General features: G+C 47.8%; 13 protein-coding genes across 13 annotated transcripts; 6 read left to right on the top strand and 7 right to left on the bottom strand.

Annotated features, from left to right (window-relative positions):
• Positions 1 to 75: 75 nt before the first annotated feature.
• Positions 76 to 2,030, top strand: F5147DRAFT_663431 (N-terminal nucleophile aminohydrolase). Its single transcript, XM_041434889.1, has 11 exons — positions 76 to 337; positions 397 to 496; positions 549 to 616; positions 675 to 733; positions 793 to 868; positions 926 to 1,025; positions 1,075 to 1,109; positions 1,166 to 1,273; positions 1,322 to 1,411; positions 1,467 to 1,556; positions 1,612 to 2,030. Exons 1-11 carry the CDS (start codon positions 287 to 289, stop codon positions 1,858 to 1,860), a joined length of 1,026 nt encoding a protein of 341 aa, XP_041300208.1. The 5' UTR covers positions 76 to 286; the 3' UTR covers positions 1,861 to 2,030.
• Positions 2,031 to 3,687: 1,657 nt separating this feature from the next.
• Positions 3,688 to 5,026, top strand: F5147DRAFT_563532 (uncharacterized protein; the record flags this gene model as incomplete). Its single annotated transcript, XM_041430680.1, has 6 exons — positions 3,688 to 3,731; positions 3,791 to 4,223; positions 4,278 to 4,480; positions 4,531 to 4,720; positions 4,772 to 4,844; positions 4,899 to 5,026. 6 exons carry the CDS (start codon positions 3,688 to 3,690, stop codon positions 5,024 to 5,026), a joined length of 1,071 nt encoding a protein of 356 aa, XP_041300207.1.
• Positions 5,027 to 5,096: 70 nt separating this feature from the next.
• Positions 5,097 to 5,673, bottom strand: F5147DRAFT_563135 (molybdenum cofactor synthesis 2; the record flags this gene model as incomplete). The annotated part of the gene is made up of 2 exons (XM_041430656.1): positions 5,097 to 5,443; positions 5,502 to 5,673. The coding sequence occupies 2 exons, from the start codon at positions 5,671 to 5,673 to the stop codon at positions 5,097 to 5,099; spliced, it is 519 nt and encodes a 172-aa protein (XP_041300206.1).
• Positions 5,666 to 9,153, top strand: F5147DRAFT_663421 (Indigoidine synthase A like protein-domain-containing protein). Its single transcript, XM_041434888.1, has 15 exons — positions 5,666 to 5,683; positions 5,753 to 6,326; positions 6,376 to 6,392; positions 6,447 to 6,478; positions 6,533 to 6,623; positions 6,674 to 6,689; positions 6,741 to 6,821; positions 6,868 to 6,913; positions 6,966 to 7,178; positions 7,230 to 7,262; positions 7,315 to 7,370; positions 7,424 to 7,924; positions 7,977 to 8,088; positions 8,147 to 8,153; positions 8,211 to 9,153. Exons 2-15 carry the CDS (start codon positions 5,874 to 5,876, stop codon positions 8,935 to 8,937), a joined length of 2,385 nt encoding a protein of 794 aa, XP_041300205.1. The 5' UTR covers positions 5,666 to 5,683; positions 5,753 to 5,873; the 3' UTR covers positions 8,938 to 9,153.
• Positions 8,965 to 11,462, bottom strand: F5147DRAFT_766719 (P-loop containing nucleoside triphosphate hydrolase protein; the record flags this gene model as incomplete). The annotated part of the gene is made up of 10 exons (XM_041440799.1): positions 8,965 to 9,084; positions 9,132 to 9,306; positions 9,356 to 9,542; positions 9,593 to 10,055; positions 10,115 to 10,203; positions 10,255 to 10,434; positions 10,489 to 10,649; positions 10,702 to 10,899; positions 10,953 to 11,063; positions 11,125 to 11,462. The coding sequence occupies 10 exons, from the start codon at positions 11,460 to 11,462 to the stop codon at positions 8,965 to 8,967; spliced, it is 2,022 nt and encodes a 673-aa protein (XP_041300204.1).
• A 101-nt stretch (positions 11,463 to 11,563) lies between these two features.
• F5147DRAFT_663415 (mitochondrial carrier domain-containing protein) lies at positions 11,564 to 13,070 on the bottom strand. The gene is made up of 7 exons (XM_041434887.1): positions 12,976 to 13,070; positions 12,870 to 12,898; positions 12,744 to 12,812; positions 12,539 to 12,689; positions 12,167 to 12,487; positions 12,006 to 12,117; positions 11,564 to 11,954 (listed from the first exon to the last, which is right to left on the bottom strand). Exons 1-7 carry the CDS (start codon positions 13,016 to 13,018, stop codon positions 11,741 to 11,743), a joined length of 939 nt encoding a protein of 312 aa, XP_041300203.1. The 5' UTR covers positions 13,019 to 13,070; the 3' UTR covers positions 11,564 to 11,740.
• Positions 13,071 to 13,199: 129 nt separating this feature from the next.
• On the bottom strand, positions 13,200 to 15,998 carry F5147DRAFT_663410 (PINIT domain-containing protein). Its single transcript, XM_041434886.1, has 10 exons — positions 15,919 to 15,998; positions 15,653 to 15,870; positions 15,304 to 15,503; positions 15,183 to 15,251; positions 15,046 to 15,130; positions 14,730 to 14,994; positions 14,575 to 14,680; positions 14,455 to 14,522; positions 14,243 to 14,403; positions 13,200 to 14,188 (listed from the first exon to the last, which is right to left on the bottom strand). Exons 1-10 carry the CDS (start codon positions 15,949 to 15,951, stop codon positions 13,357 to 13,359), a joined length of 2,037 nt encoding a protein of 678 aa, XP_041300202.1. The 5' UTR covers positions 15,952 to 15,998; the 3' UTR covers positions 13,200 to 13,356.
• Positions 15,999 to 16,103: 105 nt separating this feature from the next.
• F5147DRAFT_9938 (nuclear movement protein nudC) lies at positions 16,104 to 17,285 on the top strand. Its single transcript, XM_041444521.1, has 7 exons — positions 16,104 to 16,240; positions 16,293 to 16,487; positions 16,537 to 16,681; positions 16,732 to 16,753; positions 16,811 to 16,828; positions 16,880 to 16,921; positions 16,975 to 17,285. The coding sequence occupies exons 1-7, from the start codon at positions 16,147 to 16,149 to the stop codon at positions 17,035 to 17,037; spliced, it is 579 nt and encodes a 192-aa protein (XP_041300201.1). The 5' UTR covers positions 16,104 to 16,146; the 3' UTR covers positions 17,038 to 17,285.
• On the bottom strand, positions 16,971 to 19,138 carry F5147DRAFT_9997 (WD40-repeat-containing domain protein). Its single transcript, XM_041444526.1, has 9 exons — positions 18,961 to 19,138; positions 18,663 to 18,902; positions 18,476 to 18,616; positions 18,156 to 18,422; positions 18,068 to 18,106; positions 17,893 to 18,014; positions 17,658 to 17,832; positions 17,589 to 17,604; positions 16,971 to 17,538 (listed from the first exon to the last, which is right to left on the bottom strand). Exons 1-9 carry the CDS (start codon positions 19,069 to 19,071, stop codon positions 17,126 to 17,128), a joined length of 1,524 nt encoding a protein of 507 aa, XP_041300200.1. The 5' UTR covers positions 19,072 to 19,138; the 3' UTR covers positions 16,971 to 17,125.
• Positions 19,139 to 19,207: 69 nt separating this feature from the next.
• Positions 19,208 to 19,846, top strand: F5147DRAFT_832027 (uncharacterized protein; the record flags this gene model as incomplete). Its single annotated transcript, XM_041443791.1, has 3 exons — positions 19,208 to 19,450; positions 19,511 to 19,630; positions 19,683 to 19,846. Exons 1-3 carry the CDS (start codon positions 19,258 to 19,260, stop codon positions 19,844 to 19,846), a joined length of 477 nt encoding a protein of 158 aa, XP_041300199.1. The 5' UTR covers positions 19,208 to 19,257.
• A 74-nt stretch (positions 19,847 to 19,920) lies between these two features.
• Positions 19,921 to 23,021, bottom strand: F5147DRAFT_756727 (uncharacterized protein; the record flags this gene model as incomplete). The annotated part of the gene is made up of 5 exons (XM_041440357.1): positions 19,921 to 20,106; positions 20,164 to 20,460; positions 20,529 to 21,158; positions 21,214 to 22,803; positions 22,862 to 23,021. Coding segments are annotated over 5 exons (2,776 nt in total), but the record flags the coding sequence as incomplete, so codon positions are not given.
• A 118-nt stretch (positions 23,022 to 23,139) lies between these two features.
• On the top strand, positions 23,140 to 25,918 carry F5147DRAFT_832025 (uncharacterized protein). Its single transcript, XM_041443790.1, has 6 exons — positions 23,140 to 23,454; positions 23,507 to 23,588; positions 23,640 to 23,679; positions 23,731 to 23,980; positions 24,035 to 24,237; positions 24,287 to 25,918. The coding sequence occupies exons 1-6, from the start codon at positions 23,286 to 23,288 to the stop codon at positions 25,790 to 25,792; spliced, it is 2,250 nt and encodes a 749-aa protein (XP_041300197.1). The 5' UTR covers positions 23,140 to 23,285; the 3' UTR covers positions 25,793 to 25,918.
• A 443-nt stretch (positions 25,919 to 26,361) lies between these two features.
• F5147DRAFT_663393 (ribosomal protein S9) lies at positions 26,362 to 27,442 on the bottom strand. Its single transcript, XM_041434885.1, has 4 exons — positions 27,323 to 27,442; positions 27,037 to 27,127; positions 26,606 to 26,985; positions 26,362 to 26,550 (listed from the first exon to the last, which is right to left on the bottom strand). The coding sequence occupies exons 2-4, from the start codon at positions 27,079 to 27,081 to the stop codon at positions 26,541 to 26,543; spliced, it is 435 nt and encodes a 144-aa protein (XP_041300196.1). The 5' UTR covers positions 27,082 to 27,127; positions 27,323 to 27,442; the 3' UTR covers positions 26,362 to 26,540.
• Between the last annotated feature and the right edge of the window lie 6 nt (positions 27,443 to 27,448).

The following is a 27,448-nucleotide window of genomic DNA, read 5'->3' as shown; positions in this document are numbered from 1 at the left end:
ACGACTATCTGATTTAGTTGTCTGATCAAAGTGTGATCATACTTTTGAGCGTATTTGTATTAAGATTGATCAATTGTAGCAAGTCGTTCACATGCGATAAGACGTAATCTGGAGCAAATCTCAAGTCATCATCACGTATTTTATACACCAGCTGTTGCACTCAGTGCGGCTGGAGTGACATGATTCCAGTTTTGCTACGTGTCCATCTAGTACATTTTCACTCTATAACAGTTACTTTTACAATCAAATAAAACCCTTTCCCCCTGGACCGACTTCACACTCGCGCATGTGCCGCTTCGTGATTTACAAGGGCACATCACCTGTGCAACTGTCTCACGTTAGTAGCTAATTCGAAGCTGATTGCTGCAAAAAAGACACTGACCTTCCCACTCTTAGCTCTTAACTCGACCGTGCCATTCCATTATAAACCAGGCCTTTGATTCACGCCTACGTCTCGACCATCGTCGGCCGATAAACGGTGACGGCTTTGGCGTCGGTGAGTCGCTTTCTGAATCATTTCAAGACAACTTTGGGACTTAAAGGTTCAGGCTGGTATGATTCCATCCACGACGAGGAACTTGGCAGCCAACCTTGTATATTTACTTCCGTTTCACCGGTACGCGTGTCCTGTCACCAGAGTCGCACCATCAACTGACTGATCTTTTGCATATCAGGCATGGAATAACGCAAACTTAATCCGATTAGCAGAGAAGATTAAATCGCCGCTTGTCTTGTGAGTCGCTGGAGTCGCCTGCCGCTCCGGTAAATTGTACTGAACAAGTATTGTGTTAGTGGGCACGTCCGTGCGACTACCACTGGTTCTTTGTCTTTAGACAACTGCCACCCATTCACATATGGAAAACTTATGGTATGTCATGACGTGTATGGCCGTATGATTGCCCTTGCTGACTTTCTCGTTATGTAGTTCATGCATAACGGCGGAATTGCAGGCTTTCATCTGATTAAGAGACGACTGCAGGCCGATCTCTCGGACGATGTCTTTAATATAGTACAAGGGAACACAGGTGAATGGAATATTCATGAGAAATGATGAATCATAACCATTTCTCATAGACTCTGAGTGCGCTTTTGCGCTACTGCTATCCAAGGTATGTTCCTTGGTACCTTCATTGTTTTTCATCTAAATATTGTTGTGCATGCGCAGCTTCCCGACCCAAAGGCTAAGAGTTTTACCACTCGCAGCTTGCAGCAGGCAATGTTGGATACCATTGCAACTTTAAATTTGTATGCCGAGCAAGCCGGTATCACTGAGGTGGATTGAAGTTGATTTTCCTGTGCAGCATTGCTGAGAGTCGATTAGCCAAGCTTGATGAACTTTTGTGTCACAGATGGCGAAAGTGTCATTGCAACGCGTTACATTTCCTCTCGGCACGATGAAGCCGCATCGTTGGTAGGGTTTATCGCTGTATCATATGGCAATGGGTTCTGATCGCATTAAATAACAGTGGTTCTCATCTGGGACGACATTCAGTGAGTATGCCCAAGGCGGTCATTACAGGATGGCGAAAGCTGATAAAAGAGAAAACATTATCATGGTGGAACTCTTCTAATCTGGTCATCCATTCTCATTCCTGATCGCTCCAATTGCAGATTGCCAGTGAGCCGCTTACTTTCGAAAAAGCGGACTGGATGGAGATTCGCACGAACAACATGGTCGTGATCACACCCAAAATGAACCTCCTGCAGATTCCCATCGTCGACAAATTCTATGTATCTCCTTCTGACCCAGCGGCGCTTAACCGTGACACTGACTTTGCCGCGGCCAAGGGCTTCCTCAGCCCACGTATAGCCTTGGCTCCGGTCCAACCTCGCGAAAACGCCCCCCAGTTGTCCATTTGATATTTTTCCTTGCGATACCTTCACCGTATTTCATCTATGCATCGCTGTCTTTGTTGTGTTCCATTGCTATTAGGATCTGTACCGTAGATAAGTAATGTCGATTAATCGTTGTAGACCTTTGTGTTGGTGTGTGTAGCTGTGAATATTGTTGACGCGTTTTTTTCCTTCAAGTGTGGCTTTGTGCAACGCAGCGGCTCGTCAAGAGTAATATTGCCACGATGCGGTTCAGAACTGGTTCGAGGTGTAGCATGTCTGACAACCCGAACACGAACCTGTTCACGATATCTCAAGGCCATCGAAATCGAATATTAGCCAACGGTCCGGTCAAGAACCGGTCCTAACTGGTCAAGTTAGAAAAGCAACTGAGTTGCCATGGCACATTGATCTGTCTTGTCTGCTGTCTGCATTCTGATAAGCACGCGCCACAGCAGGTACAGACGAGATGCCATGTGCTGTAGAGGTGTGGCTGGCGGCTGCTACCAGTACAGCTTGATATGTGAATATGTGACACACAGCACCTCCTCCCGGATCTTAAGTTTACGCGGAAGACCGTGCCAAGCTGAATTTACATGGACCAACAAAGATAAAGCTGAGGAAGCCATTGACATCAGATGGCATGCGTGGAAAGAGCGAAGCAGTAGACACAATGTTCATGTCGTGCGCACAAGTAATTCCATGAAAGACCTCGGAGTGCACAGGATCAGAGGATTGGAACAAGTATGTCGTATGAGCGCTAGCTGTGCATGTGAGGGGCCAACCGTGGGAGTCCACGGCCTGCGAATACATATCACGATCACGGACGTGGCAAACTGGTCTTACTACAAGACCGAGGCTAAGCCTTTAAGACGGGGTAACCATCAAAGGGTGGACAGCGGATGCGCTGCAATATCACATCAACAGATAGAGTGCACAGGAAGAAACTTAATGGCAAGGGCAGGCCATACTAGAATACAAAAACAATTGAGCGAGTCATATAACAATCCGGAGGGGGGCAGCGAAGAACCTCAGCAACCTCATCTGCATACACACAGATCAAGCGGGCAGACAGGAGAGGCAAAATGGGTGCGAGGAGGTGATTTGCAATAGTCTGTTTAGTGTGACCGAGCCAAGCCGACAGCGGCCGCGTTTCGAGTACGAGAAATGAACTGGAGTAGAAGCACACAATAGCGATATCCGGACGCCTGAAACTCGCGCCGAGAGTTAGATATGATATGGAAGATAGTGAATGTGCATCAAATGCAACACAACCACGGAACAAGGGTGACAGGAACGGTGATGGGAGGCGAGCGATTTAAATAGCCATGCACAGAGATTACTGGGGGATCTCAAAGTGATATTGGGGGTAATAGAGTGCATCATAGTATATCCATGTCAAGTGTGGTGCGCAGTCGAGCTCCACACTTAGCTGATGCGTTGTCGGATGTTTCACGAACGCAAGGTGTCCAGTGTCCACAGTACCACAGCTGATTCGTGGGAACGAGTCTACAGAACCACAGCTGCTACCTCCAGCTTATTGTAACATTCTGTTTGATACGACTAGTACTCATTTCAGTTTCCTGCTTCCTTATTCCATGACATTCTGTACCCTACAGTATATAAGCTAGCATATATCCACTGGTAGGGCAGTTGATTCTTTTTCCCCCGAGTAACACGCTGAGTTCCAACTGTTAGTTCTGTCCGCTTGATTCTAGGACAACTTCTCGTGCGAACCGTCGAGCGTTTATCCAAACGCCACACTTTTGGCAGCGCTTTCCTTGCCTGTAGTTGCGCTACAGACCAACTTCTCCTTTCTCATTCACTTACGTGTTTTTTAAATCCTTCAACATAATGAACCCATGGCTACTTTGGAGCGCCTTGTCGCATACCGCTAGGTCTTCGATTCGGTGTCATTCAACACTTCCTGAGCATCTGACTATAGCCTTAAATTCAGGTTGTCGACGGCCTTACAGATCTTGCTTTTCTTGCCATTGACGCTAGCGACCCTTTCAACGCAAGCTTTTCTCTTGCTTTCGCTTCTGCTCTCCATCCACTCCCTCATTCATGGAACTCTCATATTACTCTGGGGATCCAACGCCCTCTCCATCATGCAAGTGCCAATGCATCCCTTTCTCCTTCTCGTCACTTTCAATGCCTTCTCGCAATCTGCACAACCTTGGCTTGCCACTGCAGTCTACTGGTGGGGAAAACTCCTCACGTTCTGCGGTCCTTCCTACGTGGCCATGGAGGGTCTTTCAAGTCTACTGTTCGCGCAGAAAGCGGGCCAAATAGGCAGAGGTATTGCGGATGAGGCAGAAAGTTACCAATTCGTGATTCTCATCCTAACAGCAGCTGCATTCGTTGCAGCTGCGTGGTGGGTCGTCATCGTGCGCGCTGCTTCGTGTCTTCCTGAATCGCGTCACGTACTAAGTTTTATACAGGCATACCCTGCAGCTGCCGCATCTCCTTTGTCGTCCACGTTGCTGGGTGTAGCATTGACAGCATTCCTGTTCCTCGTTCTTATCGGTTTCCGGTTACGACGCACCAACGTTGTCGAGGCCTCTCTTCTCGCACTCTTTCTTGCATATAACGTGTGGCTCTGCGGGTTTGATCAAACATCGTTCTCCGACCCTGCTTCCTCCTAGTATGTTCTACTGCAGTCTCATCTACTCATGCTTACTGACGGTTCCCCAGTGCCCCTCTGCTTTCAAATATCCTTCCACATCTACAGACACTTGTAAACTTCATCACGAATACCCTCCCCAAGCCTGTACTCGTTGCGCTACTCTATCGTCTTTCAATATTGCAAGTTGCATCGCGTATTTTACCTACGATCGGTGCTGACAACTGGGAGTCGGACCAAGGAGAGATTGATGGACGACCGGTACAAGCACATGCTCTGTGGTTTCCTCCTGCTGATGGTTATTTATGCTAGACCTCGATTATGACACGCATCCTTCTAACATATAGACAGTTAATCTTTATCATGGTATACTCGCACCTTCTTCGTATGTGTTTTCTGTTTGTGCGACTTTTCAGAAATCGACTGATATCCTGTTCAGTTCTAGATCCCTCTTCACAAGTCTGGTGGCGGTGGGCGAACATCATGTTTACTCTGTTCCTGTGGGCTGTGGAACTTGTGGTTAGCCCTGATGGGGACGATGATTCGGCAAAGTGGAAGATCGATTAGTTCTGTTGTCCGACATCCGGAGAACCGAAGCCCTATGCCGTACTTAGACCATCCTCAGCATCACGCCAATTTAGCTGCTATTCGCCTTCCACTCTGCTTCGTCCTCTTTTTCGCCCTCGTAGTACTCCCTCTTCCATATCTGTACTCTCTGCTTGACTTCCTCGAGGATCTGTTCACACGCAACGAATGCCTCCTTCCGATGCGGTGAAGATACCGCTATCACGATCGAGGGTTCTCCTACCGGCACCGTCCCCAGCCGATGGTGCACAGCGCAGGAAATGATACAGGGCACTGCTGCGGGCGTTGAATAGTGGGTGGAGCGTGTGGCTGATTGATGTGCTGTTCGGATGATGTCTGTCATGGTTTTGATAGCTAATTTGCTGTACGCCTGGTATTCTAGACGTGTCACGACCTTTCCTGTCCGTAGCAGGTAGTGAATATTAAGACATGTGATGACTCTGGTGCAAGGTTATACCTTGATATGAATTTCGAGTCGTGCCGATGAAGAGTGCTGTTGCCCCTGCACCATCATCGCTGACTGATTTTATGATTTCATCAATCTCTAATGACTTGTATGTGAGCACGCATACGCTCCTGCCCACTTCTTCTCTCGCTTCCACTGAGGTGCTTGGATAGGAAGTTGTCATCTGATACTATCTGTATGAACACGAAAACTAAGATAACGAGCATACGTACAGGACGATATTAACGGAAGGATTGACTCACGTGAAACCGATATTAATACTACTTTTGTACCGGCCCATCCTGCAAGTCAGTGCAAGAACGATCGAGGAGTTGTCGAGCCCCAATATTTTCAACCACCAGCTCGTTGACCTCCAAGGCTCCAATGCTTCAAGCTTCCTTCCGGAGAATCTTTACCAACCAACGTCTCATTTCACTAAGGAAGGCGTCGAGTCTATCTGCTGCTCGGGGGCGTCGAGCTCCCATAGATGTTCATCCTGAGGTAGAGGATGCATTGGCTACTGGAAAGCCTGTAGTCGCCCTCGAATCGACCATCATTACTCATGGAATGCCATATCCGACTTCATTGGAGATGGCTCAATCAGTCGAGAGGATAGTCAGGTCCACAGGGAGTATACCAGCCACCATTGCTGTTATTGGAGGACGCATCAAGATTGGACTTCACCCAGCAGAACTGGAACGTCTTGCAGACCAACACTCAAACCCAACCGCCGTGAAGTTGTCCAGGCGGGATATTGCGGCTGCAATTGCTCTGAAGAAGGATGGCGGGACTACGTGTTGTTCCACCCTCATCTTTGCTGCACTGGCTGGTATCAAGGTGCGCATGGCGCAAATGTATTTGCACGTCGATATGACAGTTGTTCTAGGTCTTTGCCACTGGAGGGTAGGTCAGAGAATGTTGACTTTGAATTCTTGTATTCTGAGGCGGTATTCTTAGGCTCGGTGGAGTGCATCGCGGCGGGGAGAATAGTAGGTCACACTGAGTGTTTATGGGACTTCTGATGATCTTACCCTGTGTCTTAGCAATGGACGTCTCAGCTGATCTACATGAACTCACGCGTTGTCCAGTTGGGCTGGTTTCAGCTGGAGTGAAATCCATTTTAGATATAAGGCGGTATGACTTTGTAATCATCTCTATCGCTTGTCACTGAACTGATGAAATAGAACCCTCGAGTATCTGGTGTGGCTGCTAGAAATGTTCGAAGGATTTATCTCTAATTCGTTCACACAGGAAACGCTTGGTGTACCAGTAGTATCTTACGCAGAAACGCACGATTTCCCGGCTTTCTACAGTGGTCGAAGCGGTTTTGAGGTGCGAGTGCAACAAGTGTCGGTGTTTTGGCTCACTAGTTTCACAGTCACCTTGGAGGATAAATGATCCTAGAACAGCCGCTCAGATTCTACGTAAGAAATGCTGGCACATGACTTAGTACGGCGGACTCATCGATATTTACAGATACTCATTGGCAACTGGGCATGTCTAATGGTGCCCTGTTTGCTGTCCCTATCCCTGCTGAATATGAGGCCGTGGGATCAGCCCTTCAAGAGGCAGTCGAACAAGCTGTTCGCGAATCAGAAGAACAAAATATCAGTAACCTGGGGAAGGCCGTCACTCCTTGGCTTCTTAACAGGGTTGGCGAGTTAACACAAGGAAAATCACTTGCTAGCAGTCAGTATTGAACCTTCCTAGGCGTTACTCACTGCTCAACTTTGACCTCAGACATAGCCCTTGTCGAGAATACTGCGCTCGTCGGTAAGAAATTGATAAAAGAGGTTTTTCCAAACTGTTGACATTTCGAGCACAGGAGGTCAAATTGCAGTAGAATACGCGAAAATTGCTGGAGACAGACATGACCAGGATGTGAGGTGATCTATCAGCCATTAGACATAGCAAGTGATGTTTGTTCCTCTTAGCAATGTTATCCTGTGACAGGAATACGAGGAAAACCGGATGAGCCTCACAGTGCATCCGATGTCGCCTCATCAGGAACTACTGATGATCTCAAAGGGCAACCACTACCGAACGCTTCGTTGGTCGTAGTTGGTTGTGCTGCAGTAGATATTACATCACAACCTCTTACAGATTCGGACCTTGGACACCAGTCAACATTTCCTGGGAAGGTTTCCATGTCACTTGGAGGTGTTGGCCGCAATATTGCTGAGGCTGCTCACCGAGTTCTTTCGTCACATAGTGACGAGTCCTCGGCCGCAACTTTGCTAGTATCTTTAGTCGGCGATGATTCTTTCGGGAGACTGTTAAACGAGGAGACACGAATGCTAGGGATGAGAACAGATGGTCTTATTCCCGTGCGGGGAGGTAGGTCGTCCGTGTGCAGCCTACTTCTGGAGAGATCGGGAGGATTAAGGGCAGGCGTGGCTGACATGGATCTCGTTCGGAATATGGATGGACATGTGGTCAGTTTTGTCCTATAACCACTCATAACAGGCTTGATGAGTTTCTTGCCAGGCACGTGAATTTATATTGGCACACAAACCAAAACTACTTGCAGTGGATGGGAACTTATCACCTGATACACTGAAGGTAGTAGTGAGCGAATGTCTTCGAAATGGGGTTGATGGTAAGTTTCTTCGTTGATATAAGTTGGGGGAAGTGTGGCTAAAATTTGTGTTTGCTAGTTTTTTTGTTCGTCCACATTCATGTTACTATCGAAGGAGCTGCTAATAACACTTCAAAATTTAGCGAACCAACTTCTGTCATCAAGTCAGCTTCGATTCTTCCCGCTATAGCCGGTAATCTCGACCAGCTTGCATGGTCACCCATTACTTTTGCATCTCCTAATCTGCTCGAGCTCGCTCATCTGTATCAACAAGCACAACTTCTGAACCTCACTTCACATGACCGATGGTGGCAGGTTCTGGACAGCCTCGGACTTGGTTCGAAGTTCCGCACAGACCTCGATCTGCTTTCTCGAAAAGAAGCATCAAGTCACGATACTTCACGAGGAAACCTAGCCTTCCTTGTTGAAAAGGGTGTTGCCCAAATGGCAATCAATCTCCTACCGTTCTTTCGGCACCTCGTCATCAAGTGCGGTGACTTGGGAGTTGTTGTCGTAATGCGTTTCACGGGAGATGATGCGGCTGATTCACCGTGGTCGACGGAGTCGACTAATCATCATAGGCGCTATGTGGTATCCCACTCGCCTACGTCGGGCGATACTGTGGTTTTGCAGCATTTTCCTGCAATGCAACTCCCAAACAATGCATTGGTCAACACAACAGGTGCAGGAGATTCGTTGGTTGGAGCTTTGCTGGCCGCATTGGTGCAGTCTCCGAAGGCGTTCCACTCCACAATAAGCCTACAACGTACGATAGACATCGCTCAGCATGCAGCCCTGCTGAGTTTGCAGAGCCCGCTTGCTGTTTCGCCACTGCTATCATCCTTGCACGGAGAGCTTTCCCATCAATGATAATAATGACACCGTTTCTAGCGTGCCTCATGGACCATGGACCACCAACGGTCCTACCTGAACTGTCTCCCGCTCCTTCCTTCGTCTCTCCTTCTCTGCTAGTTGGGAGGCTTTCTTCGTTTCCCTCGCTTTCTTCTCATAATAAGCCTTCTCAAGAGTATAAGCACAAGCTGAAATATACATATGGACTATACCTTGGCTCCATGTTTCAAACGAGTGATAATGTTGGCTGCCTCGCCCTTGGTTATGTTCTGCAAGGTTGCGGCGGCAGCATCTTGATCTAGCGCACGTTTTACACGTCGTTGATGGATGAAGTTCTTTTGGTTATCGGATGCAGACGCTTTCCGCCATTTTGCAGTCCGCAGTAGCCTTTCTGCACGTCAGAAATGTTATGACTCGTGTATAAACGGAGGTCTACCCCAGTGCCAATGATCCACGAAGGATTTTTTGCGCTGCATAAGTGTCGCAGCCTCGGATTGCATCCCTGAGTGTCTCCGCAGTCATGATCAACCTTTTCCGCATGAATGGCGATACTTTAAATGCCTTCGCAGATGGTATGTGCATCGTTGCCTCGGTAAATGTGGCACGATAGTGTGTCGGGTTTTCTGGATGGTACATTGAGACGAAGGAGTACAGCAGAACTTGTCGGACTGACCCTTATCAGCAGAAACGCGCTCAACACGGATATATCCCTTGCCCAGGCACTCCAAGATGTAGATGTCTTCGCCACATCCTACCCATGCATTGGCGCTGAGCTTTGTGACGTGAGGGGCACCTGAGCAACCATCGACTAGTGCGAACGGGTTCTGGTAATCGACATATGTTATATATTTTGGATCGGGGATATCGTCTCGGCTGTCAACTGGCACCTGCTCTTTCTGAAGGCTGGAACTCTGAGCACGAGCCTCCAATGTCTCAACGGACTCATCTATGTATGATATTAGCCCTACTTTCATGAAACAGAAATGCACCTTGCCGTCGATAAGTTCCTCGGGATCAAGGCCGAATAGCGTTGGAGTCGAGACCACGCCAGCTACCCGGTTTGTAGAGTCGACAAAGTCAATTATGTGGCAGTTCTCTTTGCCTGTCGATAATGATTGCCGCATGCCCCTCCCGATCTATCGAAAGTGGATGATGGACATACGGGAAGCGTTTAACATATTGTACTTCAACCTACCATTTGTGCAAAGACATTGCGTGACCGAGTCGGGCGAGCAACTATAACACAATCGATGTTGGGAATATCGGCGCCCTCAGTAAGGATTGCTGTTTCGTCCCAAAAGTGAGTCGGAAAAAAAACAATCGTGAAATACAAACCGCAGTTGACAAGCACAGGGTATTGGCCTGCTTTAAAAGCGGTTATCAATGCATGCCGCTCAGCAGCAGGCGTCCCGGAGTGCAGATAACGTGCATCAATTCCAAAATCTTGAAAAGCCTTTGTTAGTGCTCGTATGTGCGCAATGTTAACGCAGAAGACAAGTGTTGATTGGCGCTGCCCTATTGCAAACATAAAGTTGCGGGACAGTGCCTCAAAGGACGAACATCACTTACTCGCTCTGTCGAGCCACGCTTGCACGACAAGGTTATTCACGGTATCCGTATTGATGATGTGCGCCAGGCTTGTAGCATTGAAGTCGCCAGTTCTTGAGTTCACAGTGACATTGCGCAAGTCAATGTTCGCCTTGACAGATGTGAAACGCACATCACAGAGCCTGTCATAGCAGATTGAGAAAATTTTCAATGGCCAGATTGTAATGGTCTGACCACTGTTCCTTGATCATCTCAAGAAAATCACAATGGTAAACTATTTGTTGAAAAACTGAGCCAAGAGCAAGTCCATCATGACGACTGAAGGTGGCAGAAAAGCCGATAATTGGAATAGGGCGAGACAACTGTAGAGGCTGAAAGGTTGGATCGGGGCTCCTTATTGCAGGATTGAAGTGCGCAAGAATTCGGCGGTATCTATGTAAAGCGTATTAAATTTGAACAAATCTCCCAAAAATGAGGGTATTCACGATGGGGCGGCAGCGTGGTGTGCTTCATCTACAATCACTGCCTTCAGATTACCCGGATGAAACTTGGCAAGGCGCTGAGGTTGTAGGAGTGTCTGATAAGTGGCAACTGTCCTGTTTAATAACGATACATCGAGATGAGAGAGAAGTGAGTTGTATAAAGTCAAGTACATACACATCTGCATTTCCAGATGCTTTGTGCTTGCCGCCCTGCTCAATCTCGATGCGCCATTGCGGGAATTGTGCTGCAGCCTGAGCGGCAGCCTGTCTTGCAAGCTCAATACTATTCACTATGATTAACGAACGTGATGTGGATGGAGAACGAGACGGTGGAGAAATCTGCGCCAATAAGGATATGAACACAGTTGTTTTACCAGCCCCTGTTGGCAGAGATACGCCAATGCGCGTCACACCAGCCTGAAGCGCATTCTTGCATGCTTCAAGACAGGACTCTTGATAGGGTCGCAGCTTGACCGTGGCAGCACTGGCAAAATAACGCCGAGGCTTGAACATACAAAATTAATAGTTCGGGGCATCTGTTCACTTAAGCTTTAAACCAGTAGATCACGTGAAGAGACGGGCGCAATGCTGACTAAATCTTGCCTCAAACAATGTTGGTCGTGAATGTCTTCTGCATTCGGTATGAGCTAAGGCCTACTAGTGTGGGAGTATGTAGAAGAATCCATACTCGGAGGAACTCAGTGAGATAAAGTCTATCGAAATAAATCGTAATGCGTGTACTAAAAGAAGGGATGGAGCCAATGCCCAGGTAAATATGCGATGCAAGGCGTTTAACCAGATCCACCAGAGTAGACCTTGCCGAACATGACTTGCTGGAGCTTGTCGTATAGCGAAAGCACACCAGCACCGGCAACACCACGGAGAATGTTGGCACCTGCACCCTTGAACAATGACTTCATACCCTCCTTGGCAACGATCTGGGAACCGGCATCGAACATGGACTTGTAGTGAACGCCAGCACCGGAGGTCATCATCATACGACGACTGGAGATGATGAGCACGTCGTTCGATTTGAGGTTACAGGATAAAACTCACCGGATAGTGTCGAGAGGATAAGAAGCAAGACCAGCACCAATAGTCACACCCCAACCAAGCGCGAAGGAAGCCAAGAACGAGCCCTCAAGAGCACCAACGAGAACAACGGGCTCTGTAACCACAATTAGTGACATGATCAAGAATTGCTTCAATCAACTCACTAAGCGAATCGTATACACCAAAGTAAAGACCACGGTACACAATGATACCGACGACTGAAGGAACGAAACCGCGGTAGAGACCGGCGATACCGTCAGAAGCGAGGGTCTTCTTGTACACGTCAACAAGACCGTTGAACTGACGAGCTCCTCCACCCTTGGCCGACTTAGCATCATTGGCAAGACGAGTACGAGCGTAGTCAAGGGAGTAGACAAAGAGCAGTGATGAAGCACCAGCGGCACCACCAGATGCAACATTGCCAGCGAACCACTTCCAGTAACCCTCATTCTTCTTGAAGCCGAACAGAGACTTGAAGTAATCCTCTGAAATTTATGTCAGGTATGAATCATACAAGAGTATGACTGAAAACGTACTGAATGCGAAGTTCAAGGCCTGCGTGGGGAAGTAACGAATCACGTTGGCAGTGTTACCTCTCCAAAGTGAGACAAGGCCTTCTTCCTTGTAGGTGCGACCAAACGCATCGCTGATGCCCTTGTAGGGAGTAGCTAGACGCCCCTGCTTGATCTGGGAGACAACATGTAAGACACTTGCGCATTGGTTATGGAATAGAGAACGTGCCATCTCATCCTGATTTTGTACCAAGAGCTTAATGCGCTCAATTGGAGCTGCCGACGTCTTGGCAACGGCCTATAAAACACAATGTCAACGTCGACAACTTGACCGCATAGTAGTATTGACACGTACAGCAGAAACACCACCCATCAGGAAATCCACTGTTAGACACTGTATTAGCGCTCCATACGCGACAGAATGCGAGCTGCATGGCAAGCAACGACGACGAGCAACTCACCCATGAAATCCTGGGGAGTCTTGACCCTCTTGGTTTCGGCCATTTTTTAATTAGAAAAGCCAACAAGGAAAGGCTGGTAAAGAAGGATGGAGGGGAAGGATGAGAGCTAAGCAGGGAAAAAAGTTCGCGTCAAAAAGGAATTCGGAATCATCCGGAAGGTTTTATCTCCGCTCTTCACCGATTGAACAGCATCGTGTTTAGGTACGTTCCGGGTGTAGCCTCTGTTCCGTTGCTAATATTCTGATATTCATATAGTTGAATACGTAAATAGAGATGATTGCATAACGCTATCTCTGCGAAAAACAACATTATTATAGCTAACCGAACCTCAAACAGACAAATAGTAGCGGAATAAACTGTCCCTGCAATGCGAAATTAATATTAAGGCCACACGCCTGGTCGGCTCGTAGAACCACTAGCTCTGGGCGGATAATAACTGTTGGGATTGTACGTATCATATGGACTACGCACGGTGTCATGAGGAGAAGTAGTTGTCGCAGGTGGCACGTATAAGCTTGAGTTAGAGTAACGTACTGGAGGTAATTGAGGGACAGCGTAATTGCTTGGCCCAGTAGGATACGATGTCACGGGTGACCGAGGCGTACTCATAGGTATGACATTAGCAACTGGCGACACGGGAGGAAGATGCACCGCGTGAGATATTTGAGGCTGTGGCGGCGGCTGTGGTTGCTGAGTTGCTGGAACGGAATCAACCCGAGATTTTTTCCAGATCTGCTCTGTGGGCGAGGGTGCACCAGAAAGTGCCTTGCGCTTCTCCAGAGAACTCCGCGCCATGGGTGGTGGCTGAGGCTCATCTTCGTCGGAATCAGCTGTTAGGTCGATGACATCACCGCCCCTGGGTTGCCGGGCAGTTGTCGGAAGACCTGCATTGGAGGTGGGGCTGGAAAAGGTGTTCATCGGGTAGGAATCCGATAACTCCTGCTTGACTCTGCCCTCATCCTCGTCATCAGAGTCCAGTACAAGAATCTCCACATTTTTCCTCGCATGGGCTTTCGCGGCAGCCTCTTCATCAACTGATGCTGGCGATGATTCACGAGGAGAAGGGGATAACCTGAAGGGAACTGTCCCTGGATTCGAGGCCAGCCAGGATGCTGAGCCAAACTTATTGTCACTTGTATGCCACTGCCCATCGCTTTCGACAATAACATCTTCAACATCCTCAGAAGTATCCTTCAGAATCTGGTCGAAATACCTATTGACATATACATTAATCAACCGACGATTCAGCAACACGAAAAGAACGGACCCATCGATGATGAGATCTTCAAAATTTAGAGCCTTCTCACATACAGGACACAGCCACGTTGTCGTTTGCTCCATGCAGCTGAACCACGAGTTTGCATCAAAGCACTGCGGATGAGGGCATAGTATTGATCTGCACGGCGTTTTCACTCGCATGAAGCTCAGCTAGACCATTTTACGATGAGAAAAAGTCAAGCAGGTGGAGGACGTCCATACTGGGCATTTTAAAGACATCTTTTGTGACCCGGCGATAATATCGTCATCTTCGCTTGAGGTTTTATTCACTGCAAGAAATATTATTTAACAAATAATTTGCTCAATAAACAAACGGTTTACTTTGTGCCACAATATCTTCATGATTGCGATACTTGCCCTTCTTAAGCTTGTCCACGAGCTGATCTACAGTTGTGGCTTCAACAAGCATGACGATCAGATAGAATTTCTGCTGGCGATACTAAGACAAATTGTGTGTAGATGACAGGTCCACCAACCTTGGGCTGTATGGGCTGCTGACTGTTCACGTATACCATTTCGACCCGGTTTTGACCAGTCGTTCTAACGGGCCTCCCAAGGTCTGCTGGCGGAGCAGTACCAGGCTTCTTCTTCAAACCTTTCAGGTTCGCCGTCAGCTGCACACCATTGACTCGCACTTCACACGTGGGAGGAAATTCGATCGGACAAAGTGCTGTGGTGGGCCTGAATCCTGAGGAATAAAACGTGTTTGAGGTACAGTATAATCGAAGCTGGAACTTGGCACTAGAATGGTGTGTCAAGCTCGCGACATCTAATTCAATGACAGAAACATACGTCGTCGAGTTCAACTTCATCGATTGCTCGCTGGTGAGAGTGAAAGTCAAGGTTTGCTGTTTTCGATCAGTCGAGCTTGTGGATTCTAAAAAATTGTCAAACAGGACCCAATTAATGAAAAGTAAGTATGTACTCGCCAGGACACTCGACAATGCCAGAGACAGCTTGATCTACACGAAAGAATGGGGACGGCTTGAAGCGCATACCTGCGGTATGTGTGGGTGATAATGAACTAGGTAGTGTACCCACTTATCTTACCTGGTTTAGACACAGCCGACGGACCAGCGCCTGTGGTTGGTGGCGGGGGTAGCCGCGGAGGGGCGTAGGGATCATAGCGGCCAGCGGGGATCGCGTTGAAAGTGCTACGAGCTGTATTTGAAGCTGAACTATATGCTGCCGATGGAACCGAAGGCAATGACTGGGATGCCATCGCTCCTGGCATACGAGAGCTCGTGTACCTGGTGGTCAAGCGCGCGGTCAGTGCTGTGTACGGAGTAAAGGATGCTACCACACATGAATGCTGTAGCTAATGGAAGCAGCCCATAAATGCGGCGCATGAGAAATTCCACGCACGCGAACCGAGTCAGCTGCATGAAATGGCACTCACATTCCGGTATTGCGAACCTGGAATAATATAACTTTCGCTTTGGTCCATTTGTCGATGTTGTTGGCTTGACGCCAGGATTCCAACTGCTGTACGATCCTCTCTATCAGGTCCTGCTTCTTTCCAGACTTGTGAAATACAGTGTTGCATTCCTCATTGAAACCGGTAAGAATTTGTTTGAGTTTATCCACCGTATTGTGCTTGACCGTGTGTCGTAAATTCTAGAGTAATGATTTAGTAGCATATGATATAAGATTTACAACCCAGACCTCAAAATCGCTCCAAGAGTCAGTGGTGGCCATTGATGTCTCCGCTGGAAGCCACAGTGAGCAAAAGCTTTCAGGAGAACAGAGAAGAGTTGAGACTAGGCTGAGCGGGAAAGAATTGGGTTTACATACTATAATACACAAAGGTAAACAAAGCAGATTCAGCTCACGTGCGCCATCTCTTTCATATCGTTTAAACTTGTAGAATTATCAAAGGATTGTTTCATACGTATGTCTTCAGAAAACGACTACGACAAGCTCACGAAGGAAGAGAGAGAGGCGCGGGATAAGGTTGATAGGGAACGCGAGGAGGCCGAACAGGCGGGTATGGTTCCACTTAATCAGAGGTTGATCAAATCATAGATCATGGCATGCAGCTCTCCCATACAAATGGAGGCAAGAGTTAGGCGAAGTCGATATTACTGTTCCTGTTCCGAAAGGGACACGAGCCAGAGACTTGGCAGTTATCATTCAGAAGAAGAAACTTAGCGTTGGTTTCAAGGGTCAGGAAAAAATTATGGAAGGCGAACTCTGCAGGGAGATCAAACTCGAGGACAGCACGTGGACACTCGGTGAGGTGCCGCATCGCGATACATATGCTGATTCTTAACCGTAATTTAGAGGATCAGCAATCTCTTCTCATTCATCTGGAGAAGCTGAATAAACAGCAGTGGTGGGACAATATCCTCACACATCACCCTAAGATCGACACTCGCAAGATCCAGCCAGAGAACAGCAAGCTCAGCGACCTTGATGGAGAAACCAGGTAATGTTCACGTTTATCAGTCAAAGCTCGCCCTTACCCAGCTTCTTCAGGGGCATGGTCGAAAAGATGATGGTGCGTATTTAGCATGTGTCTATATTTCTTTCTACCAACTTGTTTTCGTGCTTTTAGTTTGACAACCAACAGAAGGTATGTACTTAATCATGCCTACGACAATATGCGTATTCAGTATACATTCAGCAAATGGGAAAACCTACCTCAGACGAGCTGAAGAAGATGGAGGTTAGTAATTCCTGTGTTAAGTTTCTCGAGGCTAACCACTTTTAATGTCTTAGGCATTGAAGAAGTTCCAAGCCGCACATCCTGAACTCGATTTTTCGAATGCCAAGATCTCATAAATTCGATCTATTGTAACGAGTGCCAGGTTTCATATTGCATCCGCCATGTACAACAAAGAAATTCTACATCTTGTGAACAACATGAGAGTTATCTTAGCATTTCTCTCCAGATGCAAACCCTACGTTTCCCAAGTGTGACCAGCAACTGTCCTCCAAAGCCGAGCACACTGGCTTGCACGCTTCCCTGCGCACCAGGAACTAGAACCTCCCACCTCTGTGGTTCGGGTGATTTCCCGAAGAATGTTGTAATTGGTTGATCTTCCTCTTCCTCTTCATCGTCCAGACGTACATTTTTGAATTCAGATTCAATGTCACGTTCCGGTGGGTCACGCTCCGGTGGGTCTGGCGCTATCACGCGGGGGTGGAAGTTTGCGACGTTGTACAAACGAACACTGTCGGGAAGAGACAATGCAAGTATGTAGTCACCTGTAAACGTCTGGGTGACATGAACGTGTCGAGTCTGTTGGGGCAACGAGGACGTCGAGATCAGTGTAAATGATGCTGCAAAGACGGATTAAGCCACTAGTTCCAACAGAAATGTTGATGCATACAGCTCTCATGATAATCCTGCACGATGATCAGCCACACAATCAAAGAAATAGAGGGCAATGGCAATGTACTGATGAGCAACCCCTCAACATCCTCCCAATCTCTTGTCCTGCAGGAAAAAATCTATCGAATCCAATCCACCGGAAAATTGTCATAGTTCCATCTTCGTAGTATATATCATCCTTGCGACCGCGGCGTCTCATGAGAGCGGGTGCGCTATGAGTTATTAAAATGTCGGTGCTAAGCCTGTTTTGGCGTGGCCGGCGAATTGAAACCGATGTCCTTGAATTACATAGAAATACGTACCAACTGACGGAGATGACACGCGCCTTGTGAATCCGACTGCTGCTGAAAAGAGGTTTGTCTTCACGAGTAAGTTGATTGGAAGGTGACGCTGAAAAATTCCAAATCTTCACAGCCCGATCTAGCTGAGCAATTGTCGAAAATGTTACGCAAAATATGCAACCTTGAATGGACCTACCCCACACGTGGCGATCAGAGGATGCGTTGGATGGAATGCCTCATAATAATACATCAGTCATGGTATCAGCCTAATCTACAGGACTCACAGCGCTTAGAACGGCAGCCTCATGACCACCTGACGGACCACCACAAAGAACACTAACGCATCGGCCTACGCCCATACCCTCGGGCTCGCTAGCTTGCAGTCCATGGGGGGCTCCGCCTAGGCTGGAGACTTTAGATGGTGGCCAGCAAGGATTGTCAGGGCCCTGTTGCGGGGACAATGTCAAATCATATATGCGTGTTGTAAAATCCCTTGAAGTGGTGCAGAATAAATAGGGATGCGTAGGGTGAATGACTATGGATGTGATCGGCTAATCACAAAAAACTTCCATCAGCGGAGTGAAAGAAGGGCGCAGGTACTCACCCCACCATGTCCACGCAAGTGGCCGATGATCTCGCCTTTCACTGGGTTCAGGATGTAAAGGATACTGCCCGCTGAGAAAACAATAAGAGGTTCTAGTGGTGCCTCAAAAGGTAGAGCCCAGCCCACGGCCATTACGGGTGTCTATACACGAGTTAGGTCGAGTAGGTGCATGAATGTTACCTCATACGTTCTGTTCTTGTTTTGGTACAGACACTGAGAGGCCTTTGCGTGGCCTTGACGCGCTCAGTGGGATAACTAGTAGAGAGTCCAGAGTTCCGATCGCGAGGGCCCCAGACCAATCGGAAATCATCTGTATCCATGGCCCGTCCTGCAGTTCTTTGTCCTTCTCGCCATACCACAGGGCACCCAAAGACTGTTCAGACCATGGAAAGAGCGCAGTGCAGTAACATTCCTCAACGAAGTCAAGCTGACAGATGCTAGTTGGCTCAAGTCACGATCAGCAAGCTAGGGAAATCAGCACGGACATCAACAGTTTTAGAAAGCGTGAATGGCTTGGAGCGAGCGGGGTCTTGAAACCACGGAGTGTCGCTGTCATCAGCGACTATCTGGTCACTGTCATCGAGAGACTCTTCCATCGTCGAGCTACTAGTGACCTATTCAGAATCCACCGATGTGACAATAGAGGATGTCGGGATGGAAAATATCGACTGACAAAGGCCTTCAACTTATAATAGTAAAAAGGGCTATCGACGAATAAGGTAATCGTTCAATAAACCTTTTTCGCCGACCTCCGCCTCGTTCCATCACTCATACCAGCCATTATGTCTGAACTACCCCCACAAACCTTGGAAGACGCTTTCGAGTCAAAACCTGCACTGCGCAATGCAGCTACCATAGGTTTTCAAGCAGGTATTGTTGGCGCATTTGTGAGTGCAGTTCAAAATGCCCTGGGATCGCATTCGCGAGGCGCTGCTGGGTTCTTGACACGTAGCGGGGGCACTATTGGAACTTTCGGTAAGAGAAATAAATCTACATGCAATATGAGAGTGTCAATGTTGAGTTCCATATTTACAGCTGCTATGGGTGCTGCTTTTGCATTCACGGAGGCGGCTATAGCGAATCAACGAGAAACAAATGATGCACTGAATGGCATTGCGGGTGGTTGTGCAGCAGGATTTCTTGCAGGTCTTCGAAGTGTGTTGTCATGTTGGGTCTATTATTCATTCACCTTATACGTCAACCTCAGCACGTTCAATACCTATTGCACTTGGATCGTGCGCTGTAATTGGTGCAGCTATGGGCACCTTCGACTACGCAGGGGAAATTGCTGGCAGGTCGAAAGAGGAACAGGAGGAGAAGAGAAAGAAGTTTTTCAAATCAGTACCTCAGCCTGTTCATGCTTCCGAGTAGAGGCAGCATCACTCTATCTCATCACCTCACTTCGATCTAGAACTAAATGCTGGCATCGAGCCTCACACCTAAGGAATTTCAAGTGCATTCAACAGATACTTGAAGATACAGCATGACAGAACGGTTCATAAAAACCACAAAGTCACTCATGGATCGTTCACCTAGCTGGAGGAGCGTACAAGCTCCTCGATATGTGCATAAACTTCATTTTGGTGTGTCGTGTAATACTCTGGCCAAGACTCTGCGCTTTTGCAAGGTCGCTGAATGACATGACGGTCAACAAGGGAGTAAATATCAAGACGACGGCGACGGCTCACATGTTGCGATAACTTTTCCCATACCCTCTCGTCATTATCATCGTCACCTCCACCGTTAGCAAAGAATTCGCAGATTACTTCAAAATCCTCTCGTTCCAGAGTTTCTTGTGATACAGTAGGGGAAGCTAATCGAGGCTTCTTGGATGGGCCAGGTCTTTCCTCCCCAGTTGATTTCTCGGTATTCCCATTCAAAGACTTGCGAAATGCGATATTTGCCCTCTTGCGAATTTCAGTAAGTTGTGTTTTCAGTTTCGAAGTAGCCTGCATCTGCCAGGACCCAACTGAGTGATGCGGCATCTGCAACGGATGTCAGAATCAGCTCTTTGGGAATAGATAGGATATGCACATCAAAGGCAATCACGTACCTTTTTGTGTATAGCTTGAAGCAAGACCGTGGTGGACATCGTTGGGTCTTCATTGAGCAGGAATTGAGCATACCGGCAGAAGTACTCAATTTCTGGCTGCGTAAAGTGAAACTTTCCATCTCTCATGGCTTTGCGCGTCTCTGGGGGAGGAGGGGTAGGAGACCGTCGTGCATGATGGAACTCTGCCTCCTTCGAGGACGGTAGCAGCGGTGCTGCTAATATTTGTGGGGAAGTGGGCGCTGATATCTTTTTCACTTGCTTTGTTGGCGTCTCTGTTGGCGTGGTCCTCTTCGGCTTCGGCTTTGGCTTCGGCTTTGGCTTTGGCTTCGGCTTTGATGCAGATTTCTGGCCTTCTTTCTTGGCAGAAGGAATATCCACCTGCACAAATTCAAAAAATGCGCTGCTTGGTCTACCGCGCTTCGCATTTTTGGTCGAGACCGTGTCGAGCATGTACTCGCTTTCATCCAACAACATGTTTTCAGCGATGCAATCGGCAACGAATGCCGACTGAATCGGAACCTTGTCGCAGGCATGGGCCTCACTCAAGAGGCCTTGGAATGTCTGCGAGCGCGTGAAGAGAATGACATAATCTGCATCTGCAATACTCCCGATGATCTTGCCTTTATTTTTCTGTATGTTGGTAGTTAAAACCAACATAAATGCGTGAAAAGCCTGAATATACAACCTTGATGTTCGAAACTACTCCTGATCGCCCCTGCAGATCAACCTGCACAAAGAATGTCAAAGGCTGCCCTTGATCGTCAAGGAACACCTCTCCAGAATTCTTTCCTGCAATCGTGCGGCCCGGCGAGCTCAAAAGAGACTGCTCAAATACATCGTCTGAACCGGTAGGAGGGGCACCTTCGTCATCATCAGATTCGTCGAATATTGAAACACGTTCCTTGCCCTTGAGAGATCGTTTGTTAGGCGGCTTTCCTGGCACTTTTGGGGGTAACATGGCTTCGTGAATAGCTTTGCGCTTCACTGAAGGAGGGAGCAAAACTGTAGAAGGCCCACGAGAAGATATGTCGGTGCGAGGTTTATGTCCGGAAGGACGAGGTTGTTTTTCCGGGTACTTCAACACAACGACGTCGGGAGTTGGGCTGCGTGATTTATAAGAAGACGATGAAGGAGGGTAGGGTTGGTCTGGAGCAACGGTTGAATCTGGTGTTTGTTCGTTATGGATGGCAGACGGAGCACTGGATGAAGCTTCTATTTGGGGATACATAGGTGAGGGCTGTCCCGCCTGCAAGAATTCACCACCGTTGGTGTTCCTCATAACATCCATCAGAGTCACAAGCATTTGAAAACTCTGCGGGTCCCTTAAGTTTTGAAACGGCATGCCCGTTGGCATCGTCATTGATTGGGGCGGTATGTATGGCATGTGACCAGAAATAAGCTGTTGCTGAGGAAATTGGCCAAGCTGGTATGACTGTTGTTGAGGAGCAGCAAATTGTTGAGGGAACAGTGAAGCTTGCGAAAATTGTGGCTGAGAAAACTGAGATACTTGAGAAAACTGGGGATGCATAAAAGGTGCTGGCGTGACGGATTGTGTTGACTGGGTTTGTAGAGGAGTCTGAGAGAACTGGACATGCGGAAATGATGCTGGTGTGACAGGCTGTGCTAACTGAGGTTGCGGAGGAGCCTGCAAATTATAAGGTAATGCTGAAGTGAGCTGCTGAGGTGGTGCAATGGGTTGAGGAGTATTAAATGATTGAACAGGTGGGGAAATGCTTGGTGTATGATTATACATAGGTTGGCCTGCATGTTCCGAAGGCTGCCGTAGATTTTGTGAAACGACGAGTGGAGCTTCTTGGGGTGACTGAGATGGCCTTGGATCATTCGGGATTAGAGGGACATGTGCAGCCGGTGTTGCAGGGACGTTATTAAGGATTCTCTTTGTAAGTGGTTCCTCAGGCGTAACGCGGGGCGTAGGTAGCGGACTTCTTATCGAGAGCATCAGCAGAGAGTCCCCTTGAGGGACTTCAGGGCGTGAAACTGACTTTGAAACGAGCTGTTCGACCTCTGCTTCTCCGCCATCGGCAGCCACTTCGACGATGGGTTTGCCATCATCCAAAGTTTCTGTCCCACCCCAGCCATCGGCTTCAAGGAGAGGTTTTCTAGCTTCGATACTTTTACGTAGCCATTGAAATTCGAGAACGGCTTTCCCTGGGGTCTGATGCCAGGTACGAATGAGACGCTTTCCATCGAGTTGGGAAGAATCAACGAGAATGATGTCTGCATCCTCTGGGCGACAGGCGTATGCCCCCCCTTTCTATAAAGACATAACATTATGGGGTCTATTACTTAGGTTAAGCTATAAAATCACATACCTTCATCATACGAACCAAGTTTGGCCGTAATGATATCCCATTGACTTGCAAATGGATGTTGAACCCTCTACCATCTGGATGGACAAGAATTTTCTCGTTCTCGGAAGTGCTCTGCGATGCATAGAGCGTGTCCATGGGTGGCTCGGATGACAGCTCCATGGCGGCCCAGCTACTAGTACGAACGTGTTCTGATTCTTGAATTCTGACTTCACTTCAAGTCACGTGCTTTACGTGCCTTTGAGTCAAATTAAGAATAAAGTCGTGAACCGTGGGCCGTAACGGACCACAACATACAAGGTATCGAGGTCCACACACATATTATATTTTATATGATGTAGAAAGAGCCACAGCAACTTCTAATTGTTCTTCTTCACATAAAATTCAAGTCATTCACAACGAGTCTACCATCCTCCCCTTTGATACGATGGTCCTCCCCGCACCCGACCTCGAGAATGAAATCTCGAACTCAGTCGATAAGCTGCAGAAGCTGTACCCGGGCGGATTGGATGCAAAAAAACACCTATACTTGCCTCATGGCAAGTATGCATTCGCCGCTAAACACACGTTCCATGGGAAGAATAAAAAGCAAATAGGTTGGTGCTCTTCACAACTCTGTTCCAGCCTGCAGCTCAAATTTAAATCAAGGCCATCTCTCAGGGCACGCATACCGTATAAACGTCCGAAGTGGCGTTATTGCTGGACATAATGTCACCTGTCTCTGGAAAACGCAAGTTATCTGTTTTGTCGAGGTTTATGATAAAAGCTAACTATTCACCAGTTGGGATGTTTCTAAATCATGGAGAGAGTTCTTTCAAGAGGTACTATACATTCTTCTCATAGGCTTGCGTTTCTTTGACAACGCTTCGAAGTTATACTTCTATTCTCATCCACAGCTTTTGAGATGGCTTCAAGGAATCGTCGTTTCACACGTAATTGGCGTACATGATGGATCTAATGGACAAAAGAGTATTTTCATGGAACCACCCCATCACATATCCTGGCATACAGCACATCTAGGCTTGTCCGTTGGCGAGAAACAGGCAGTTATTCGAGCTTATGAAACCTTGCATGCACACGGTATCCTGCACAACAACATCGGCGCCCATAACATATGCATAGGTCAGAGACTAACTCAAGCTCATGCAAAAGATTCATAAATTCATCAACATCTAGATCAAGATATGAACGTTACGCTACTAAACTTTGAAAAGGCCTGTTGCTTGAAAGATAAGGGTATAGACGAAGTCCCCGGGTGTGATCAGGAGGCGTTGGTGCGAGAAATGCGACAAGTCAAATACTTGATTTCCTACATGGATGCGAGGCTTATTGAAAACGGAATCATTACAACCTCACAAGCTTATACCGGTGAACGGCAGGCGAGTTGCCCCTTCTTACGCATCGTATCTTAATGACCCTCAAACCCAGACCCAGGCGCTCAATCTCGACGATTCTATTCGCTGGCTTAAACATGTTGAAAACACCCATACCATCCCGATCGAGATGCGTCATCGGCCAATTCCCAATGATGGACGTAGAAAACCAAAGAAAAAGGTCAAAGTTGGAGCCGTCAGTCAATGGGAATCAGGGGGGCTTGTGCAAGATACTGGTGATTCTGGATTCTATAGTGAACCGATTGTGCTTCCCATTATTCCCCCGCCTGCCGAATCGTCATCCTCCGCAATCATGGCTACGCCTTCGCTACAATTAGACCCTCCTGCAGCTATACACGATCTCTTTTCCGTAGATCAGCTTCCACTACCGAATCCTGGGGCTGCACTGCCTTCTATTTGTCCTGAAGAGGTCATTTCTCGTACGCAGGACAGGGATATCAATGTGCAGCTTCCGCCGTTCCAATCTGATCTTGAAGGCTTTCAAACTGTATCAAGAGGCCTGCATGGTATCCCTGTTCACTCGTCGGCAGTCTCTCCCTGTACCCCTACCCTGTTACTGCTCCCAAGTACACCCAATTCGGACACTTCGGAGCGAATTCCACAAACACCTCCATCTTGCCCACCTTCGCCTACCCATCTTCAAAGTCGCGCCTCCGTTCCGTATCTCGACCAACCGCCTTCACCTAAGGTGTTCTGCGACCTCACACACGAGCAACTTCGCCTAGCAATAAAGCAGCACAACGCAGATGTAGACGCTAGATTATCATCGCACGCTGCAATAAACACAGACAAAAACAACGTCGTTTTTCACCCCAACACCAATGACAATGGCACATACGCTACAGGAAGCGATCCCTTTCGCAAGCGGAAGAAAAGACGGCGACCTACCCCCTTTTTCTTGGAAGACTCTAGTTTCACGGAGGAAGAGACTACCCCTGATCCGGAAAATACTAGCTCGACTGAGGACGAGGAAGATGAAAAGCCTGAGCCCGAGGTCGACGTTGATTTCGAAGAACTCGTCGAGGAAGCTCATCTCGCCAAACTCAGAGGGCGCCGACGCATGTCACGTTCTGCTGTGATACCTGACATGGTTCTCACCAAACCCGTGTGGCCTGATCCAGAGGCAAAACATCTCACCCAACGAAGTCCTACCACATCATCATCTCCAGCATTGTCCTCGATCAGCGAGGAAGAGAGTTCTGGCGATACTTCAGGAGTTCCCCCTTACACTGTGGTTTTTGTCGGAGCTAACGGGAGTCCGGACGAGGTTTGGAAGCTCCCCGTACCTGCGTTCATGTTAATCAAGTCGTCGGTGGCGAGGCAGCCACAGGCTCAGAAACTCCGAGTAGAACAGGTCCCTCAGCTGCGAGGACTTTCTCTAACAAATTCCTCCTCTCTGCGGACACTAAATCAGGACACACAAAGTCGATCTTCCAAGAAGCGGGATATTGACTGCGTGGAAGGGATTGAATGTTTGGAACGGACGTCGAAGCGTGCACGCCAGGACCAATCAACGCTTAGCTCATGCACCATATGTTAGATTATACTCAAGTCGGACCACTCAGCTCTTAGTAGTTATTATTTCGATGTTGGTAGTACTTTACAATAAAATGTACAATCACGGGTAGAAAATTGTAATTCAAGTTTTACATCTCATAACTCTCCACCATCTCGTTCTCCATCTACATCACGTTCGTTAATTATAGTGAATAGTATTGAGCAAGCTGCCGTTCATGCTGCAGCACAATTCTCACAATGGCCCGTCGAGATTGAGCAGGGGTGGCAAGCACAAACCATCTGGAAATACAGATATGTATGCACTTGACTCACTTCTCTTATCATATATCGTGTCCCCCACACAAGGGCATGGATAACAGCTTGGTTGCACTTTGGGTTAGATTAGCCATGCTCAGCATTGCCAACTCAAAAATTGCATGCCACGACAGTGAAAAATGTGGTTTATCCATCGGCAATGGAGCCGAGGCTACTAGCTGAGAGCCGTTAATGTTTGTGAATCTTGATGAGATTTCATCTACCGTTAGGTCATCCAATATCCTCTACATGTATGTAGATGCACAGAAATGAGTAGAGGCAGCTTACGATACATAGGTCTGGCTCATAGCTGGTGCGCGCCTTGTTCACTCTAACAACGCTTTGTTTTCCGAACATATAAACACTGGAGTGGCAATGTTTGCAATTCATAATCATAGTTGCACACATGCTATCATGGCGTTGTTCAAAGACAAAGGAGTAACATGATAAAAAAGATATGTACCAAAAAAGTGGTTTCACCGGTAACTGGAGATTTTTGTCAGTCGAGTGTTCACGAACTTCACGCAACCGATGTACAAACCTCTTTTGCCTGCGAGCACGAGCACCAGCACCACCGAACTTCTTCGGCTCCATCCGTCTAGGATCTGCGATCAACAGCGTCCGGTCATACGCAACCAACTTTTTCTTCAACTCCATTGCGCTGTATGCATCGATGTACTTGGCGTAGTACGCGACAAGAGCCTTGGCAATGGCCTGACGGATAGCGTACACCTGTGATGTGTGTCCACCACCCTTGGCGCGCACACGGATATCAAGTGGTGCGAATGAGTCTTCACCAGCTACAAGGACGGGTTCGTAGATCTTGAAGCGGAGGATCTCAGGCTGGACAAGGTTGATGGGAGAGCCATTCACGCGGATGATACCACGACCCTCCTTAGCGTGTGCGACTGCAGTTGCAGTCTGATAACTCTGGGGTGAGCAATAAGTCAGCGCGACGGTGTTGTTACTTGCCTTCTTTTTGCCGAATGTTTGGACGGCCTTTACTGTAGATGCCATTTTGTCGTATAGAGGAATCTGCCGGGGTTCGGCTCCTTGATGAATTCTAGGGGCGGAAAGAGCGAGTTCAGCAACTGGTCTCGAGTGACATATTTGAAGCCAAAGTAGGTGTAACCCAATTCATCTAACCCCAATCCATCGAATACTGGCCATTCCCTAATGATATTCGTGCATATTCCGGACCGTATAGACACGACCGCATCGTATGTCTGCAACACGTAGCATAAGAGCATAAACTCACCCTCTGGAGGTCGTTTGAGGTGTTACGGTCGATATTCACAGCGGGCTTGCAACAACAGGTGAGTGGTGGCAACAAATTCTCACGATCCAAATTTAGAATTGCAATTCGTCTTGTCCTTTCTCTGGT

The sequence above is a fragment of the Suillus discolor genome (genome assembly GCF_016758755.1).
Source record: "Suillus discolor strain FC423 chromosome Unknown F5147scaffold_1, whole genome shotgun sequence".
Taxonomy (NCBI): Eukaryota; Fungi; Basidiomycota; class Agaricomycetes; order Boletales; family Suillaceae; genus Suillus; species Suillus discolor.
The sequence above is the reverse complement of the archived record's forward strand: the minus strand, read 5'-3'. Positions and strand labels throughout refer to the sequence as shown.